The sequence below is a fragment of the Pogona vitticeps genome, chromosome 13 (genome assembly GCF_051106095.1).
Source record: "Pogona vitticeps strain Pit_001003342236 chromosome 13, PviZW2.1, whole genome shotgun sequence".
NCBI lineage: Eukaryota > Metazoa > Chordata > Lepidosauria > Squamata > Agamidae > Pogona > Pogona vitticeps.
In genome coordinates this window covers 39,042-59,730 of record NC_135795.1, presented here as the reverse complement: position 1 = coordinate 59,730, position 20,689 = coordinate 39,042, and the positions used below count along the sequence as shown (strand labels likewise).

Here is a 20,689-nt window from a genome sequence, read left to right as displayed (position 1 = left end):
AGAGAATCCTGCCCTCTCAAGGTGCTCCCCAAATAGGACAGCCTCACTGAGGCGGGATGACAACTCCCATCATTCCGCTGGGACCAAGGCCCCTCGCCACAGTGCCGGGGGATCCCGGAAGCCGGAGGCGCGACAGGCACGCGGGAGGAGGAGCCACAGGCCACGCCCCGCGACGCTCCTCCTCTTCCTTCCCCGCCCCCTCCCCCGCCCTTTTCCCGGAAGGCGGGTCCCCGCCCATGCGCAGTAGCGGAAGGGGCGCCTTTCCCTGACGGACCTTCCGGCGCGCGTTCGGGATGGCGGCCGAGAGCTCCTGCGAGCTGCCGGCCCTGCCGCCGCCGCCGGGCTTCGGCCTGGGCGGGACTCCCGCCGCCGCCGCCGCCGCCTCGTCCTCGTGCCGCCGCTGCAGCAACAGCTCCAGCTCTTCGTCCTCGTCGTCCTCCTCCTCTTCTTCCTTCTCGTCGCCCTCGTCGTCATCGTGGTGCGGTGGCTCCGCGCCGGCCCCCCCGTCGTCGTCGTCCTCCTCCTCTTCCTCCGCGGCCGCCCCGGGCGGAGCCCCCGGGAAATGGGTCCGGCTGAACGTGGGCGGCACCTGCTTCCTCACCACCCGGCAGACGCTCTGCAGGGACCCCAAAAGCTTCCTCTTCCGCCTCTGCCAAGCCGACCCGGACCTCGACTCCGACAAGGTGAGCGGCCGCCTCCGCCTCCCTCTCGCCGGCCCTTCCTCCGGCCTCCCGCGGGAGGCCCCGCTCGAAGGAGGGCAGGCGGAGGGGCTCGCCTCCCGCGGGAGAACGGGCCCAGAGGCGGGCCCCTCAGGAGCCCTCCGGGCCCGAGGGGATCCCACGGAGCCCCTCGTTGTGCCGGCGAGGGACCGCCCCTGGCCGGCAGCGCCGGGGCCTCCGCCGTCCTCAGGCCGCTCCCGGGCCCAAGACTGCCAGGCGCCGCCGCTGCTGGTCGCCCGGACGGCCTTGCCCGTGGCCGGCCAGTCATCGCCGCCTTTGCGGGACAGAGAAACTGGTATCTGGGGAGCAGAATAGCTAGAGATGGACCTGGAAAAAGGAAGGCGGACAAACCTGGAGGCCAGCGGGAAAAGCAGATATTTCGCCTGCCATGCACTGCTCTCAGGCGGACTTTGAAGTGGCCTGGCCTGGTCCCAGGGAGACTCTGGCCTGTGAAGCTGCTGGCTTTAAGCTTTTCCTTTCCTTTCCTTTCTTCTTTTATTTATTTATTTATTTTGGCCTTGTATGTGTTTTTATTTTTTGGTCTCATTCTTTAACCTGTTCCCCATATAAACCCATATATATTCAGCCAGTGGTAGCAGTAGCTACAAAAGTAGCAATTCAGTTGTTAGCTTTAACCTGTAACAAGAGTTTTCATTTAATGTCTTGTTATGTTTATGGAGCTGCAGTGGTCGAATTGACACAGGCACACTTCATCACAGAGGGACCCAGCTGGCAGACAGCTGCTGTCTGCTCGCTCAGGTGAGCTGTGCCAACCTGCCCTTCTGTTCCTGATAAGCCCCTGAGTCCTCACCTGGTCCCTTGAGAGAGCAAGCCTGGGCCTGTCAGGTCATTTATTCTGAGTCTCAGTTGTTAGTATTCAGACTATTATAGCAGCTACTAACCTGTTAATAATGGCAAGAATTTAGCAAAACTCATTGACTTCTCTCCAGATCCAGTAAGCTCCAGAGTGCAAGGCTAGAAGCGCTTTGAGACGTCTCCACAGTGACTTAATGGAATGTTGATTTTATAGTCTGTTATCCACTCAGAGAATATGATAGCTGAAGAGTACAGTAAGATATTAACTAAATAAACATGCTTTACATTTGAAGGATGAAACAGGTGCCTACTTAATAGACAGAGATCCGACCTACTTTGGACCTGTGTTGAATTATCTCCGACATGGGAAACTGGTCATTAACAAAGACCTTGCAGAGGAAGGTATGTTTGCTGTTCAAGAAAGTGGTTCTGCTGCTTATTTGAAGTTCTCCTTTCAGGAAAATCGCAGCGAAAAGCCTGTTGGAAAGAGGCCTGGGTTGGCTTTCCTTTTTCCGCCATAACTGTGGGTTCAAAGCATTCAAGTGCAGCCAGGCTCATTTGCATCCCTGAAGTTCCCAGTGGCACCCAGATGTGGATTTTCTTCACTTGGAACTTGAACCGTTATTGAAAGACTGGGTGCTGACACAGAACTCTCACAGAGTCCCCTTTTGGGTGGCTTTTCACAATTGGTTGCTGCATGCTGTACTGAGCACTTTCAGATTGGCCCAGGAAGACTGGGTCTGGCTTCTCTCTTCTTTTGAGACAGCAGCAGAGATCTGTTGCTTTGAAAGCTAGACTAGGGAGGCCATGAGATGGAGCATCAAAGTAGTGTGGTGCCCCATTTGACGACGATAATCCGTTCCAGCAAAATCACTGTAGAGCGAAATTGTTGTCAAGCAGGGAAAAAAACATTGAAACGCATTAAAAACCAGTTAATGCGTTCCAATGGGCGAAATACCTCATCGTCCAGCGAAGATCCTCCATAGGGCAGCCATTTTCCGGTCCTAAAAACAGCGGGGAACCATTTTGTACAGTGGGCGGCCATTTTGAACCCCGACGATCAACTGTTTTTAGATTGTTGTAATGCGAAGAATTGGTTCCCGAAGCAGGGAACCGAGTAAAACGAAAATCACCCTTTCAAACATCGTTTAGCAGTCACAATAGCGATCGCAAAAACATCGCCGTGAAGCGATTTCAGCGTCAAGTGGGGTAATCGTCAAGTGGGGCACCACTTTATCTCCTTTTGATGCCTTGCTGGTGACAATAGGTGGTGACAAACTTTGGGAGTTTTCAGTAGTCCCCTTGGCTGAATTTATTTTCCTCTCTTATCAGGTGTACTTGAAGAGGCAGAATTCTACAACATTACATCCTTAATAAAACTTGTGAAGGACAAAATAAGGGAAAGAGACAGCAAAATTTCACAGGTGGGACCCTCTTTCTCTTTTTTTAAACTCTGCTTTGCTTTTGCCACAGGCCATGTCACTTGTTTCATCAGCAGAGGAAGAGAGATTGATCAGCCAGCCATTATCCAGTCAGTTTTGTGATAGAGTGAGGACTTGAACCTGGATTTCCTAAATTTTAGCTCATCAGGTTAACCTTTGCATCACATCACATTATGTAGAATGTCTCTCCAGCTACAGATGTCTTGCACAGTTTGGCGCAGTACTACAATGCTTGTGGTTTGTGGTGGACAACAGTGGACAACTTGGCCACGGGTTTGATTGGAAATGACAATGAAATGACACTGCAAAAAAGTGTTCTGCTACTGCATTACTTCAAAACTTTGGCTTAGGTTTTGGAAGGATGCAGCTGTTGGAATCTTTGTTCCTTTCTCACTTCTCTACTTGCATTTTTATTTTCCACAGGTGCCGGTCAAGCATGTTTACCGGGTGCTACAGTGCCAGGAAGAGGAACTCACACAGATGGTCTCCACAATGTCTGATGGATGGAAATTTGAGCAGGTAAGAGAGTGAGGTGTGAATTACAGCAGCTGGTGAAGTGACAGGAGCTGCATGAATGTGTCAGCACCATGTTGGTTGTGGGTGTCATGACCCATACTGGGCATTGTTCTTTACTTGTATCATTTTCATCTTGGTGGGCAGAAGCTTTTTAAAGAGCGGAGACTGCTCCACATGTGACATCTCAGCCCCCTCTCAACTCCTTTTTAAGAAACGTTTTCATTCTTCTTGTCTAGGCAAAGCTTCCAAAACCCTGACTCCCATTTCCCACATTTTGTGTTTTGTGGGTAGCTGAGAGCTCCTGCAGTACATTGCAGGGTAGCCATGTGGGAGCACTCAGTTGTGTCTTGGCACAAACCACATCCTGCCATCCTGTGATGTCTGCAAGTCAAAGTGGCCTGCCCGTATCACTGTTGCAGTGTGTGGATCCTCTTTTAAAGCTCTCTGTGTTAACAGTGACCACAACTCCTTGGGGCACTGCATTCCACAGTGTGCCTGGGTGAAGAAGTGCTCCCTTTCCTCAATCGTGAATATTTAACCATGCAGCTCATTTGGATGAACCTGGGTTCTACTAGTGTGTGTTTGTGCACGCATGTGTGCATGCGATCTCCTTAGTCACTTGCCTCAAACCACAAATGGTTTAATAATCTTCTCTCTTACTTGCACATCTGGGGAACCAGGAGAGTCTCAGTTTTATTTAGCACCTTAGCATATTGAGCCATGAGGGTGTGACTTTAAGCCCTGCATATTGGCTGTTTAGTTTAGCTGCAGTGATTTTATTCTCCTAGACCTAGATCAGAACTGCTTCAGGGTGGGGGTGGGGTTGCTGTAGAACCTGCTCAACTGTGCTGAAGGCTCATGAGCCAGAGCTACTGTGCTGAGCCTTTCCTTTCCTTTTCCAGTTAGTCAGCATTGGATCCTCCTATAACTATGGGAATGAAGACCAAGCTGAGTTTCTGTGTGTTGTCTCCAAGGAACTGCACAACACCCCTTACGGCACTGCCAGCGAGCCCAGTGAGAAAGCAAAGGTGGGTCTCTTTAATGAGGGCGTAGGGGCTGTGGGACAGTCACAGCATTCTACTGCCATCATGGGTGCTTGTGAGCTGATTTTGAGGAATCGACTTACCTGGAGGGCCTCCGTCTGTGTTGCTTTCCGAGATGCTACGTGTCTCTCCACATTTTATGAAGCTGATTATGACGTTTGCGATCTGCTCTTGTCTCAAATGAGTGAATGATATCAGATGACGTGACAGCAAAGGAGCTCATCTGTGTTGAACTTTGTACCTCAGTCCCTGCCTCTCCCTTTGGTCCCTGGCTTTTTAGAGAGGCTGCAGAGGGCAGGTTGAAGATTTTTGAAAGTGCAGAGGAAACATGTTAGCTTTCCAGTGTATCCTGTCTTCAGCGATACGCAGAAGAAGTGCTTCAAGTGTTCTTTTAAACACTTCCAGCAGAAAGGCTTGTATTAGTGGAAATCTACAGACTTCTGGTAATTTTGCAGTGGGAACAATTAGAAGCTAAGGTTGGGTGTTTATGTGTGGTGATCCTGTAATGCATGGCTGTTGGGCTCTGGAGAAAAATGTTGAAGCTACTGTTTGTGTCTGTTAAGCAGTACCTAAAGCCAAAGTATGTTCAGGAATGGTGTGTTCAGTGATGACCTAAGCAGACCTCTGGCACCTGAGGCAGCATCTAAAGGTCATTGTGGGAGTGACCCCTTTTCAACTCCCATCGTGTGGAGCAGCCCTGGTGTTTGAGACTGGGTGGAAACGAGGCGTATTGAGCTATTTGGGTGCTTAGCACATGGGCAAAGGACAGGCACCCACAGGCCATTGGAGGATGGTAGGATGCAGAGTGACTAAGCTGGAGATGTACATTTATGCATGGTCCTAGCTCCTATGTTAAAGCACAGCTTTGAAATGTAGGATTTTATTTTCATGTGATTGCAAAAGAGCCAAAGCTATGATCACTTATTAAAAGTTAATGTACATTCATAATGAGAAAGCAGTGGGGGGGGGGTGAGTTGAAAAAAATGGACAAGAAAGGAAAGAAGGCATACAGCATTCTTTAGACACAAGCATTCTAGAGCTTCTTAATCTGTATTTCCAGGCCACCATGAACAAACACTGTTTTGTCTTGAGTTACTAAGACTCTTAAACTGAAAACCTTTTGTTTTGTATTTGGAGCCACCAGAAAAGTGGAATTTAACATCTGTTGAAAGTATGACAGAAATTGCCTTCCTTAACAGAAGGTAAACTGTCAGGACCTGAGTGTGAGCAAGCCTCTTTTCAGGTGGATCCTGCCTTGCCACAGTCCTCTAACTTGGCCCATGCCTGGTTCTCGCCATTCCTCTTGGGAACAAGTCGACCCCTGCTGCTCCGTAAGCTTCTTTCAGGCCTGTCCACCATCTTCATGACTGCTGGCCTTTCCACTGCTGTGCTGTGGCTCAGGGGCTAGACCAGAATGCTGCTGAGAGGCCCCTCCCCTCCCCTCCCCGGGGTGGTTCTCCCTCCTACCCAGAGGCCTCAGGTATAGTGCTTCTTCGTCCTTTTGCAGCTCCTGCCAGGTGTCCCCCCCCGTAGCCAGATCCAGGCCATGCTTCGCAGTTTGGAGTCCTGTTCTCTCCGTCAGCGGAACCACGGGGGAATTCTTTCCTTGCATTGCGTAGTTATTGAAGCCTAGGAGCTCATCCTTCAGAAGTAACGGAGCAGTAGCCCCGAGGCACCTTCTGCCTCCCCCCCCCCCGGTGCCCAGTGAGAACATTTGACTTGGTTTGGCTTGACTCAAACTTCACTCTTTTTCTTTTCCTTCCCTTCCCTTTCTTTACACTTTGCTGCATGAAACTCAGAGCGAAGACGAGGAGACGGATTGCGATATGAATGACTCAGATTAAGTGTGAATGCCATGGTGAGCACTAGGAACACACCCACCTGCTTCCTCTGTCTCTTCCCCAGTGGTGCCTCTTGTTCTTTTTGTGTCTGTAGCTGCCTGCCTTATCCCTTGTGGTGGGATGGTGCTGAAGGGCACTCGTAGATGGGTCACTAGATTACCTAGTTGTCCAGTTGTGTCTTGGCTCCTCTAGTTCCTGCTGCAGTGGGCTTTCTTCAGAGGAAATGTGTTTTGTGCTGCTTTTCACTGTGAGAAGATGCCAATCTCAGTCAGGGGACATCTGGACACATTTTAATCAAGAGGATATTTGGGAGAGTCAGGAACATTTGGAGTCTGGCAGAAAACGTACAAAAAAGTATCTGGGCCACAGAGTGGCATGCAATGTGCTACTATCACCTTAAGACAATAAATTGCGGGGTTTCCCATTTTTAGTCCATATACTAGCTTGACAGATTCTGTGATGAGCCGACTCCTTTTGAATTGTATTTGATGTCTCAGTTCAGTGAGATAGCAAACTCTGCTTTTGGTGTTCATCTGTGTTCTGGCTCCATCTGCTGTCAGAAAGGCAGTTTTGGGAAACAATCTAGGTTCCTGCCAACCCAGGTTGTCTGCTCAGAGGGAACTGTGGCTTTTTGAAGCTCCCTCACGCTTGCCTGCACTTTCTGAGCTCAGGTTCATGAGAGAGGGTTGCCTCTTCTCCTGCTTCTGGCATGGAGTGAACAGATTACAGCTGCATGAGGCTTTGGACAGCCAGGATGCCTTGTGCAAACCCTGCAGCGAAGATGGCTGTGAGGCAAGCCTGCAGCTCAAGAACGTCCCACTGAGAAAGCACAGATGAGGGCCCAAGGGTGGCCTTCATGGCTGAGGGCCACTGTGGTCTTTAGGGTGACAGGAGGCCTGTCACTCCTGCTGGGCCGCCTCTTTCCGGTCACACGGACTGAAGGCTGTGCAACATTGTGTGTGCTCCCCCTTGCCCTCGGTCATCAGAAGGCCATCCTGAATGGGAGTGTTTGCCCAGGGCAAGGGCCTCTTTGTCCATTAATGCCAGAACAGACCTGTTAGATACAGCAAGGTGAGTGAATAAGGGGAAGGATTGCTGGGAAATATCAGGAAAGGAAGATGGAGGAAGGAGAGCAGTGCAAAGTGCAGAGGTCTGAGCTGGACGAGGAAAGGCAAAAGCATCAGGGAACGTGGCCTACATTGGCTAGAAAGGGAGGGGGTGTGTGGCGGCCCTGAGTGGCAAGCCGATGCCCTCTTGAGCCCCTCAAGGCCTCCCTGGAGAGGGAATGATTGAGGTCTGTGTAGGTTCTGTCCGTGTCTGGCTCCCTTATCCCACTTCTGTTCTTACCAACTGCTCTCGGTTTCTAGCGACAGTGGGCAGCGCGTCTCCTGCAGTGTTCTGACTCTCTTGACTTGGCATCATCCAGTGGTAGTGTTTGCTTTGTCCGTTCAGTGGACATTTGGAAATGTGAGGCTCCTGCAGTGAGCTCTCTTTTGTGTGTTTATCAAGTTTGCTCCAAAACGCACAGGTCTGAATTGCAAAACGCAGGGACCCCCCCCCCCCCAATTTCAAAACAGAATCCACAAGGGGGCAGCCTTTAACTGCCAGGGCTGTGGGTGTGGATGTACTTTCTTTACAGAATTAAGGAGGTATCTTGACTAGGGCAGCACATTTATCGTGTATTATTGCTGGTGTGCCTTTCTATAAAATCATCAAGTGGCTTTAAAAGGATGGAAGCCATCAGCAAAGAGTCTTAGAGATTATCCACTTGAGGGGAACTGTGTGGGCTCAGTGCAGCGTGCCAGGCAGTCCCCTACAAGGGGCTCACGTCCTTTCCTTCACCCACAAAACATTTCACCACCAAGTGGACAGGAGCACCTCAGAATTCTCCCACATGTCTACCTAGCAGTTGGTCTAGAAATACCTGTTCTCAGCAAACCTGTTATCCTCATCATAATGCTGTGTTGTCAATTCATTTCCAGTTTTTGGTGACTCTCCTGGGGTTCTTGAGGAATAAGGCCCTCCAAAAGTGGTTGAGCAGCCTCTCTTTCTCTTGGCGCCCTGCAGCTTTCCCAAAGCCCCACATGTTGTGTAACCTCAGCAACACATGGCCTTTCTTGGATGATCTGGGTTGGCCCCTTGTCTGGAGGCACAGTGGGGATGCAGGCTCCCCAGCCCTTGCTTTGCACACAGGCGTTCCAACCCCTGGAACTCTGCCAGCCCCATCCTCTAAGCATCCTCCTATTCACAAACCCTGTCAGATTCAACATTGGTATATTAATTTTCAGATGCTCACAGACTGGGTTTTTAATAATCTGTCAAGGAGACTAGTTCCAATCATTCCCTTCCTAGGATGATGGGGGCAATATGTGTCCTCTTCCAGTCTTGCACTTGTTCTCCAGGAATTCTCAAAAATCACGCACAAAAGTAATATCTTGAAGGGTTTGTTTTTGTTTTTTGGAAAGGGTCTGGGTATGTAATTTTTCTGGCTCTGGAATCTTGAACCTCATTTAAATTAGCTGCTCTGGGTTAGAAATATGTTCTATAATTGTGCTGTTCAGGCTCCAGACTAAACTGAAGTCAACTTTTGGGGAAAATACCGAAATGAAAGAGAAGTTGATTTTAAAAATCAAAATGATTTAAATCATAATTTTTACTTTAAATTGTCAAAAAACTGACTTTTAAAAATTGAACCCTGTTCCTGACCCTACAACAGGAAGTGGTGATGGGAGTACTATGGCTCATACACCCACCCAGTCCTTCAGAGCCACATCGTCTTTGGAGATCCATCCAGCATTTCCTCCAGCTTCACACCTTGCTTGTTGGTGGATTGTCAGGAGAGGCCGGGAGTTGTTTGGTTTGATGTTTCGCCTCTTTAGTACCAGCTGCAAGAAGGCAACATGCATCCTGAGGTGCTTGCCTTCCTCTCTCAGGAGGTAGAATCCCCACCACCACAGCGCTGCTGCTGCTGCTGCTGTTGCTCCTCTTCTTCCTCAGGTTAAATTTCTCTTCCCACTTGGCCATATGCTGCATTGTTTTCTGGAGCATGGGGATCAGAGTGTCTCATCTGCAGAGGAATAAAGCAGCCCTGAAAGCAGGGCTTCCAAAGTGGTGCAGGTTGTCCCATGCATTTGGCCAGTCTGGCTCCAGCCACCAAACCCACCCTTCCTTCCTTCCTTCCTTCCTTCCTTCCTTCCTTCCTCCCTCCCTCCCTCCCTCCCGTCCTTCCTTCCTTCCTTCCTCCCTCCCTCCCTTCCTTCCTTCCTTCCTTCCTTCCTTCCTTCCTTCCTTCCTTCCTTCCTTCCTTCCTTCCTTCCTTCCTTCCTTCCTTCCTTCCTTCCTTCCTTCCTTCCTTCCTTCCTTCCTTCCTTCCTTCCTTCCTTCCTTCCTTCCTTCCTTCCTTCCTTCCTTCCTTTGTTGCAGTAGCAAATGGTCCTGGCTAGTTCACCACTGAATGCCACAGGAGTTTTCTGCACTGTGTTTTTAGAAGAATTGGTTGCTTGTTTGTTAGCCTTTATTTGCTTTTGGTTAAGTCCAGGGTGATGTTGAGACAAAACAGGAGTGAGTCTGGCCAGGGTGCAGGTCTGGCCGGAGGATCTTGCTCCATATCATTCCTCACCGTGTCCTTTGTTTCCAGATCTTGCAGGAGAGGGGCTCAAGGATGTAACTGGGCCTTGCAATGGGCAGCGGAAGACATTTCTTCGGAATTGCCACAGGAGGAAGCTTGGCGCCACAAGGAAGCCACTTGTTCAGACACTTATTGTTGTTGACTCGGGATTTTGAACTTTCCAAAGTGGCACATCCAGAGCAGGTTGCTTGGGACATCTGCCTCTTCGTCTTGAAAGACCACCGCACATGTTGGCTTTGGGGCCTGGTTCTGCTGATTGTCATCCCACAGAAGCACTCTGACCCTACTGCTGGTTCTCCCCACTGAAGAGATCTCACACACTGTCCAGTGCTCTCTAGGTGAAGCCATTTGGGTTCTAATTGCAGGAAGTTCAAGGACAACCTACTTGGTGCTATGTATAGATTACAGCCCTGGTGTGGACCTCTAGCATTGGGCAGCCCTGGTCAGGGCTTTTGTGGAAGAAGGCTGTAGGAAGCCATTGGTACAAGCCACGGTGCTCCAGAAAAGGACCAGCATCTTTCCTGTGCCCTGTCCCTTCCTTGGAAAGAAGCCTCTTTTGCCTGCATCTTGGGAAGGGGAGGGGGTGGGGTCTTCCTTTTTGCTAAACTTGCTTTTGCAAGTGTTAACAGTGAGGTGTAGCTCCATATTCAGATTGAAGACCTTTTTTAAAAAAATGACACAATGTCTTGCCTTTCAAACACACAAGCCCCAAGTTGCGTTATCTTTTTAAAATATTTGAAAGTCCCTGTGAATCGTGAGAGGGCTGAAGGTATGCCTGCTGTTTAAATCTTAATGGGTGCTTTGTCTTGATGGCTTAGCCTGAGGGTCTGCGTGCCCAAAAGCAGAGCTTCTGCAGCTACAGGTTAGAAATTCTTGTGGTTCTTTAACAGATGTTTACAGTCATTTCTACATTCTCTTATCTATGCAGTTCTTTCCGGTGTTTTCACAAAGCACGGTCGAACGTGTGTGGTTTCATGAAGCTTGTGATAAATGTGAAGAAAAAAACTGGAGCTTTTTAGAGCACTGTGTTTAAATGAAACTTTTAGCATGTTCTTTGAAGTAGGTCTCAGAAGCCTGTCCTTTGGATCTCTCTGCTTTAGAGAGGAGTCCACACTTGTCTGAGGCTTTTTAGTACTCTGTTTCATTAAACAACTTACAAAAGTTGTATGTATACACCAGTTCCTTTACCATTCTGAGGTGAGTAGTAGTCAGCACCTAGAGCATTTCTTCTTGTCTGCTGGCCCTCTTGATTTGATTTTGCAAACCAATTCTGCCCAGCAGATTTGTGAGCTGGCTGTCTTTCCCATCCCATGTCTTACATTTTCCACTTAAGACAGGTTTGCAGAGCAAGTGGCAAAGCATTCCTCAGTACGGGCATAGGTGGGTTTGCCTTTTTTAAGATGCTATAACTCAACTGACTTCACTAAAGTGTCATTATTCTGGAGAGTGAAATCTTTCTACTTTTGTACTTTTTTAGGCATCCTCCCTTAATTAGCTAATTTTCTGCTGAGGAATAGTGTTTTCTTATGTATATCTGTAGAAAGACGTATCTGTATGTGGACCCAGTTGCCAACTGCAGGAGGCCCAGCCTTCATCTCCTTTGTGTTGTGCTGTTTTGGGACACATTCTGGAGACAAAATGTGACTGTTTGCCCTGAAAAGTTTTGTTTTCCAAAAAGAGGGTGCCATGATTATGCCTCTTCAGGATCTTCCTTTGAACAGTTTGCTCTGAAGAGCAAATTGTAGATTCGAGTGTTCTTAACTGCCACTTTTAAAGATGGCCACAGTAAAACATACTGCAGAAGGAGAACCAGGGCAGAGGGGAGTGACTGTGCCCCCTCCCAATTCATTTTGACATGTTTGCTGTTTTGGGGTTTACTTATGCCTTGCGTCCGCCGGTTCCTCTCTGTAACGTGTCTTGCTTGTCTCAGAGCGGGGATCTTGATCTGGCATTGCCCTACTCCATCTGGAAAACCATAAAGGGTCAGAAGGTATTTTGGGAGGGGGTCATAGCCTGTAGCTCTTATGGTAATACCTCTTTGTTCTATCTGAGGATTTTAGCGACAGGCCAGGCTTTCCCTTTGTATTGATTCGGGGAGAGTTGGTTTAATTTAAAAGAAATTTAAGCATGTTGAACAAAATGCAACATCTATCCAGATTTATACCAGGAAATTAAAGTTGTAACCTAGGATTTAATTTTGGATGTAATCCTTTTTGTAATATTTGTTACTGTAGAATGTGGCTAATGGCATGAAGCATACCCTCTTGAAAAACTCAGTTTTCATCTTTTGTTTAAAAAGGCGAGTTTCCAGCCTTCAGGATTAAAACTGAGTAATGGAGGCAGATTTTGACAAAAGCTCTGAAACCAAGCCATGGCTGGGATGGCTTTTGACATCCTCCATGGCTCTCCTTCTCACATGAACTGCTGCCTCTACCCCTGCCATTTCCTTTATCCTTCACTTCTTTTTGTAACTCAATTTATTGCTTGTTTGTGTCTGTCAGTTTGGAAGCAGAGTAAATTGTTTTAAGTAAGAAAAAGTATTTTAATTTGCCTTGCAGAATGTAGGTTTGATTAGCACATTTAGATTTTGCAAAAAAATAAATCTATAATTCCATTTATAGATGCAGGCAGGATTACCCTGGTATCAGTTTTCTTCTTGTTCCCCCAAACAGCATGTGTGCTGTTTTTGCAGAATCCTTCCCCCCCACCCCGGCACTTACACTGTGAACCAGATATTATTGAAATTGGTTAGATTTTTACAGTTTTAAGATGTGAACTTTGTGCCTCGTGAGACCTGCAGGATTGTCTCTGAAATATTAACAATGGCACTGGTGATCTGGTGTAATTTTAAGCTGTCATTTGGATGATTTTTACTTATTTTTCTCAGGTTTTTTGCAATGAGATGTAATTATTCTGATAGTTTGTTTTCCTAAAGCAAATTTTCATGTCAAGAGGGGTCTGGAGACTTATCAGCTATGCTTCCGCCACATGCACACTAAACAGACCACCCACTTAAAATACCAGAGTCCCTATATACTGTATATGGGAAATGAAGAAAACGAACCCTTTGGGCAGGGTAACCCACAGGTCTTCCAGGCATGGAAGGTGCTTCTTTTTTTCTTTTGGGCACGGAGGTTGCATTCTCCACCTTGCCTGTTAGCGGTTACACCACTTAATCCTCCTTTACCATAGAGACCCACTGCTCTGTTCAAGACGGTGCCCTTCCATGGCGAACATCATAAGACTTGCACATGCCTGCAGCACTGAATTCCTGGAGGGCTTTCCTGCCTGTAGGATGACCCAAAGGGACCTATCCATCTTTGGAGAAGGGGAAGATGTCTCGCTGAGGAGGCTACTTACAGGAAGGAATTGGCAGCCCTTCCTTCCTATTATAACCCACAAAAGTGTTGCCTTTACCCACGCTCTCCTTCCAGAGCTCCCTCCACTCCTCCTGCCCTTGGAAGGGAGCTGCTGGGTAAAGAGGAGCAGGACTGAGCCGGCCCCTCCCAAGGTCATCATCCTGCGGCGACCACACAGGGACTTGGGCAACAACCGGCAGGCTCCTGCAACGGGAATGGACAGGCCAACAGTTCCTCCACCTTCAAAGGAGCTGCTCACCCCCTTCTCGTGCAGATGGTTTCTGGGGGGAGCTCGATGTGTCTCCTTGCAGAGAGGCTGCTCGGTGGGTGAACGAGGGCCTGGATTCCTTTTTTGGGGCGGGGGGGGCGGGAAGGGGGTGCCTCTGTCAAGCGTCGGGGTCCCTGGTTCCAGAGAGCTGCCCGGCAGGAGCGGCGGAACTCCCCGCCTCGCCCCGCCCCAAGCGGGCCCGTCCGGTTCCCCGGAGACGCCGGGGGAGGGGAAGGGAGGGCAGCCTGTCCGCTCCCGCCGGTCGGAGCGACGCGGGGCTTGGCGGGGGTGGGGCTTCCTTTTCGGGAGCCAATGATGTGCGCCTTCCGGCTCCTAGTAGGTCTCCATGGCAACCAGTCCCTCCCTCCGCATCTCGCACCGTCCCAATCCCGCTGGAAAGGCGGGAACTCTGGGCGGGGCCTGTTGGGGACAGGGGCGGGGCCACGGAGCTCGGTCCCGCGGCTAGAACGGCCGCTCTGGGTCCTCGGCGCAAGCACGTACTGCGCAGGCGCTGTGAGGCGGACGGGTCGCGGCGAGGGACAGCCTGTGCCGACGAGCTCCGCTTCCTGCGAGGGAAAGTCCAGGCTGGAGACAAAAGGGGGGGAGGTGAGTGGGGAACATCCGGGTCATTCGCCTCCGCCGTCGCCTGAATCCGGGACACGCGCGGGTGCTGCCGCCGCCGCCGCCGCCGCCACTGCTACCAACAACAAGCGGTGAGGCCTTCGCGGGGGGGGGAGGGGCGCGCCCCGGGGAGGGGGAGGGGGGAGGGCAATGGCGGGCGGGGGAGGGGAAGGGAAGGGAGGTCCGCCTTCCGTCGCGCAGGCCGAGGAGCGCCGGAGGGCCGCCGCCGCCCCCCCCCGCGCGGAGCCGCTCGGCTCGCCTGTCAAGGTCAGGCCCGGCCCGGCCGTTCCTCCCCCGCGAGCGGGGCCTCACGTCGTCGGACCTGGCGCTGGCGCGGGGCACCCACCCTGGCTGGGCCCCGGGGCGCCCGTTCAGGAGTTGGAGCGGGAGGGGGGGGAGGGGGAGGGGGGCGCCCGTCTCTCCCTCCCTCCCTGGGGGCGAGGGGGGGGGTTGGCGCGGGGCCGCTCGGTCCACCCGCCCGGCGGGCCCGGGAGGTTCCCCGCTCACTCGGCCGCCGGCTGTCGGGCTTTCCCTGCAGAAGGACTCGGGACGATGTCTGGGATCGCGCTGAGCCGCCTGGCGCAGGAGAGGAAGGCCTGGAGGAAGGACCACCCGTTCGTGAGTGCCTGCGGGGCCGTCTCTTTTGGGGGGCCGGGGCGGGGACGAGGGAGGGGGAGGGGAAGGAGCGGTCGGTCGGGCGGGGGTCGGTCAGGAGGACGGAGAGCGCGCCCCCCCTCCCGCCTCGGGGCAGGAAGGCAGCTCGGCCTCGTCGGCGCCTGGCAAGTGAGGAGGAGGAGGAAGGAGGAAGGGAAGCGCCCCGGGCGGGCGGAGCGGCAGAGCCGGACCGGGTGAGTGAGTGAGTCCGGGGCCGGTTTCAACCCCGCCGGAGGCTCCCCTTGCAGGGCGAGAGGAGGGCCCCGCTCTCCTTCCCAGAAGGGTTTCCAAACCCGGCGGGGGGGGGGAGCCACTGGAAACCCCCCCCTCCGGCTTGGCTTCCAAGTCCTGGCCCTGGTGCCACCCCAGAAGGGCTGGGACCCCCCCCCCTCTCTCTAGGGCCACCAGATGCTAAACCCGCACTTGGGAGAAAGGCAGGGCATGGAGGGTCTCCCCGCGGGTGATGCAGCTGGCAGTGTAGAAGGGGATCTCCAGTATAGTCAGTTCTGGGCGAGGGTGCTCCTAAGCGCTCAGCTGCCAGCGTTGTAAGGGTAGAAAAAAATTCTTCTGTGCTCATCACTTGCCAGCAAGGGTTCCCTTTTCCTCTGTGTTGATGTGCTGTTTGGCATCTTGTTCAGCTGATCTTTCAATTGTTCTAGGGTTTTGTGGCAGTACCAACAAAAAATCCTGATGGTACAATGAATCTCATGAATTGGGAATGTGCTATTCCAGGGAAGAAAGGGGTAAGAGATGCCTGCTTTTCTCAGCATAACCTGTTTAATGCCTGTTTCTGTCTATATGTGGTAAATGCTTGAAAACTTTGAATGGGTTTTCTTAAACATATGCAGACAGTATCTTGTAAAACCATTGGTCCAGAAACCCAGTGAAGACTCTACCAATGTGGATCTTTTAGAAGACGTCCTGCATTTATCTCCTAATTTTTCCTGCTCTTAATATGACGTTTTGCAGTAGGATTATTCACAATTGTAGAATAACATTGAGCTTCAGGGAAGTAAAAGTTACATGCCTTTAAGAGGAAAAAGTAGCCGTGAAGCATAAGGCTGTGATTATTCTAGTCTTTTTGTATTTTCATAAAGGTTTGGACTTCTTTCTTTCCTGCTGTTGCAGCAGCCATTTTTGGAGGGTCGTCTTGTGTGGCTACCTTGCTTCTCTCTGGAGAGTATGCTGGCCATGACAACTCAGCTCTTAAAGAGAAGGGTCTCTTGGCAAACATCTACCTTCTGTGTTTTTACCTACAGACACCATGGGAAGGAGGCTTATTTAAGTTACGGATGCTTTTCAAGGATGATTATCCCTCCTCACCCCCAAAATGTAAGTCCAGTGAGAGAAAACATTTCTTGAGAAATGCTGCAAAAGGACATTCTTGTTAGAAACAACACTATTTCACATATGTATTGTGAAATTCAGTCTGCAACCGGGCAAAAATTCTTAACAGTGTCTCCGTGCAAATGCCTAGCAGAGAGATCTCTGAAGGGCCTCCTCCTCTTCCCCTGTTTCCATCTGCATCAGTTCTTGGGATCTCCAAGCACAAGGGAAGCCTGTTGTGGACCATGGGTCTCTGTCTTCTTACAAATCTCGGCAGACTATTGACAGCTGCATCTTCTGGTCAAGAGACTGCAGAAGGCTTTTCAGTGGCCCTTGAGGGTAGCCGTTTCAGTCCTTTAGTTGCTGGGTTGTTTTTGCTATATCAGTATTGCTGGTTTATGTGTGCCCTTTGGGCATAGAAAGGCTTTGTGCTTCCTATATTCTACAACATAGCAGTACTTGGTTAAATGCCCACAAATGAGTAGTTCTGTTTGTGGCTTTTTGAAAATATACTGTAGAATAATATTTTTTTAAAAAACACACTATTCTTTCTTAAATCCCCATTTCATTTAAAAATATGTAGTCCAGAATCCTATTGGTGTTTACTTAAGCTTTGCAGAACTTGCTGTAGCTGATTCATCGTGTGACAGGGCTTGCCTAGGTCACATGTCCAGTTGTGCTACCAAAAGGCATCCTGGCACCTCTAGCTGCAGCTGGCTGGGAAAAGTTATGCAAACTTTATGTGAGGGCCGACCATATTCTGACTTCTTTTTATAACTCCCCAGTTCCTTCAGTAATTAAAACATTCTCTTGTGCAGGCAAATTTGAGCCACCATTATTCCATCCCAATGTGTACCCCTCAGGCACAGTGTGTCTGTCTATCCTAGAAGAGGATAAGGATTGGAGGCCTGCCATCACAATTAAACAGGTATGCATTTCTGTTGTGCTCTGCCCCCACCCCCAGCCTGTTACCCAGTGGGTGAGATTTGGCTGCAGTAATTTCTCTATAGAGTACATAGGGTGGCTGCATTTAAATCAAGCAGAATTTGGCCTTTGACTGGGCATGCAATCATAAAAACATGGAAAAGGCCTTGTACCAGGTCTGGTTGGCCCAAGGTTGTGTATTCCTGACTAGCCTAAGGTGGAGACTTCCTTCATCCAGATTGACCTGCTTCCATGGAATGAACAGCTGTTTCTTACATACTTCTCAGGCTACAATTTAATAGAAACTTCTGTTGCCCAGAATATCACCCCAAATGTCTGAAGCACCAAGATGGGCGGCTGGGAGGGTGAGGGGGACGTAGTGTCCATACTTCTTCTTTGTAGCTACTTTAGGAAAGGGTCATGGACTTAAGCTGTGGTGCTCCACACACTGCCCGCCTTGAGGACTCTAGCAAACAGGGTGGCTACCCATAGAACTTAACCTCAGAATAAAGCTGAACAAAATTGGGCTGCACCTATGCAGAGCTCTCCAGAGGTAAGGTCATTGGGGTGCACAGAACAGCATCACTCCACCACATAACCTGTGCCCAGGAACTTCCTTAGAAAATCAGATCTTAACAAGGTGTTTTTGAGTGAGGGGCACAGTTTCAGTTTTGAGAGACTGCACAGACTTTATCTTGTCTTACATTTTTAATGGACACTTAACAGATTATATATTTTTTATTTTAATCTAGTCTGCTAGTACAGTAAACAATCCATGGTCAAACTACAACTCAGGCAAAGTAGAATATACAGTTCACAGCAACCTTTTTCTTATTTCCTCTGCTCACAGATCTTGTTAGGAATTCAAGAACTCCTAAACGAACCAAATATTCAAGACCCAGCTCAAGCAGAGGCTTACACAATCTACTGGTGAGTTGCCCATTATACCAGAGTTGTGTGTGGCAATTAGCAGGTGTCCCATTAGTGTTCATGGATGGATGGCATAATGTGCCATAGCTAACTAGCCATGTGGCTGGTCACACGCCCAGCTTCACAACTGAGATGTGCCACCCCATCAGTTACCTACAATTCGTTGTGTAAATTGTGGAGGTTTTATAGGAACACCAATAGGATTCACCCTGTACTACCCGTTTTGTCGAAGACCATTCTGAAAACAAGGATTGCAAGCAAAATGTATTTGAAGGGCTGGCACCAAGACAGTTGAGCTACAGAAAAGATTTTGTCAGAACATCAGGATGTATCAAGCAGTTTGGTCTGGAAACAAATTGTTCTCCTTTGGTGGAAGTGCTCCAGCAGGTGCCAGTTGGCATCCTTTCAGGGATGCTCTCAGCAGCAGCTTTCTTTTCATGGTGATACTGAAGGTACACCAGGCTACAGCTTTTTCTTTAAGTCAACTGAGCGATTCATCAGGCTCATGTGGTGTGAGCACTTTAAGATGGTTTGCATTTTAAAAAACAAACACACATCTCAGTTTAGCCTTAAGTTCTTGATGCTTCACATATGCTGCCAGTTAATCTTTGGACAGCTCTGTAAAGCAGGGCAGTTCCATTCCTTTTGCCAAAAGAGGAGGTGGGAGTGGTAATCCGGAGCTTCCATCTTTCCCGGTCACCACTTACACCACCTTGTGCCTGGCTCTCTGAGTGCACAGGTTATGTCTCTCAACATTGGCCCATTTGGAGGTTGGGAATGTTCATTTTTTGCACCATGACTCCCCAAATGAGATTGTAGGAGGTGCAGTCCAGACGAACTGCTTTGCCAAACTCTCCACACTTCCAAGTTTCCTTTATTGGGTCATAGCGCAGAATGGAAAGAGGCTCTTTTTACTAGTCACAAAATAGATTCTTGCACCATGGTCTTGCATCGTCATCTTGCCCAACTAAGGAGAACCTAACAAAGAATTCCTTGCACACTGATGTTTGAAAGTTAAGCCCTCTTTCTCTTTTTCTGTAGCCAAAACAGAGTGGAATATGAAAAGAGGGTTCGAGCACAAGCCAAGAAATTTGCACCGTCATAAGCTCCTGTCATCCAGCATCTTTAAAGGAAGGGATTAATTGGCAAGAACTTGTTTACAAAACTTTTGCAAATCTAATGTCGCTATGTACAATTAATAGTCACTTAGGGGAGGGGGTTGTATGTGTGCCATTTTCCATATTCGCCACTTGTATACAGTTCTAAATTTGCTGAATTGCCCCCAATTTTTTCATACAGGGTCTCTTCCTTCAGTCTTTTGTATTTTTGATTGTTATGTAAAACTTGCTTTTATTTTAATATTGATGTCAGTATTTCAACTGCTGTAAAACTATAAACTTTTATACTTCTATAAATTCACTAGTATCTCTAGTTTCTTTGCTCTCTGATGAAGGCATGCTTTGAACTGTTTAGAAGTATATTTTGCCTCTACTTGGCTGTAAGAAAAAAAACACACACATGCCCTCCACCCCCTTTTGTTTTCCACCCATAAGGAATTAGGTTGTTGTTGCTTATAAGCCTCAGATCCAAAGTCAGCCAGCATCTTGATTCTGCGTCACTTCCTTTGTGTTTATGGCGTTCTGTCTGTGTTGCTGTTTAGAGTAAATAAACTGTTTCTATAAAGCCTTTTGTCTCATTTTCTTCCATAAAGACATGCTAATTCTAAAGAGACTCCTCTGGGAAGCATTAATTTTCTCAGTGGAATACAGGCCATGCCCAGTCCAGGTGGCAGGAGTGAAACCTGTTGTCAGTCCAGTTATTCAAAGTGAACACACTTCAAAGCAAGGGGGTAGTCTCAGCTCATGTGTCAATAGAAACCCCTTTTAGTGTCTAGAGATCAGTCTAACCAATACAAACCTGTTCCAAACGTGGTAGGAATGAGTATACAGCATGCTCTTCTCTGAAGTTACCATTTTATCAGAAGCTGCTTCAGAGGATTTCCGCACCCTCTGAGCAAGTTGTTGGGATTCACAGACACCTGGGGAGGAAAGATTGTTGGCATGGAATCCAGCAGAAACCCTCAACTGGTTCTTGGATTCCATATGGTAACAGCTGAAAAGGCTTTTGTCTAGCCTCACAGCAGGTAATAATATTATACACTGCACTGTTGCAACAGATTCAAGTTATAAAGTATAAATAAGTAAACATTTATTAACATCATTTATACACCAAGATGGAGCTGGGTGCTTCCAAGAAGTCACAAATATCTTCCTTTGAGATAAGAGTTGTTCCAGCTTTTAATTTTTTTTAAAGCAGGGCCACAAATTAGCTCTTAGGTATCACGAGACCAAAGAAACCACACAGCTTTATGGTTTCAATAAGGTCGAAGTTAGGCTGCTCTACAATGGTGGCCTGGCCTTGGCAATGGAGCCAGGAAAAGCACACAATACCAAGAAGATATCAAGCTGATTGGCAATTTATCAGGGTGTATGTCTGGTCTTCAACATGTTCTAACGGGGCTTGTAAACTCCTGAAAGCAGTGATCCCTCTGGATTATGTGGCATGGCAGTTGCCATCAACACCAGCCGGTGGAGCCAATGGT

General features: G+C 49.0%; 2 protein-coding genes across 3 annotated transcripts; both read left to right on the top strand.

The window, feature by feature from the left end:
* Positions 1-247: 247 nt before the first annotated feature.
* On the top strand, positions 248-12,638 carry LOC110085032 (BTB/POZ domain-containing protein KCTD5). 2 transcript variants are annotated; one of them, XM_072982821.2, is made up of 7 exons: positions 248-683; positions 1,829-1,937; positions 2,868-2,959; positions 3,401-3,496; positions 4,396-4,521; positions 6,336-6,394; positions 10,015-12,638. In XM_072982821.2, exons 1-6 carry the CDS (start codon positions 294-296, stop codon positions 6,378-6,380), a joined length of 858 nt encoding a protein of 285 aa, XP_072838922.2. In that variant the 5' UTR covers positions 248-293; the 3' UTR covers positions 6,381-6,394; positions 10,015-12,638. The 2 variants fall into 2 exon arrangements, with proteins under 2 accessions (XP_072838922.2, XP_072838923.2); XM_072982822.2 differs by lacking the exon at positions 6,336-6,394 and having other exon boundaries at positions 251-683.
* A 1,501-nt stretch (positions 12,639-14,139) lies between these two features.
* UBE2I (ubiquitin conjugating enzyme E2 I) lies at positions 14,140-19,770 on the top strand. Its single transcript, XM_072982392.2, has 7 exons — positions 14,140-14,345; positions 14,792-14,871; positions 15,567-15,650; positions 16,167-16,239; positions 17,052-17,161; positions 18,008-18,087; positions 19,129-19,770. The coding sequence occupies exons 2-7, from the start codon at positions 14,806-14,808 to the stop codon at positions 19,190-19,192; spliced, it is 477 nt and encodes a 158-aa protein (XP_072838493.1). The 5' UTR covers positions 14,140-14,345; positions 14,792-14,805; the 3' UTR covers positions 19,193-19,770.
* Positions 19,771-20,689: the final 919 nt, after the last annotated feature.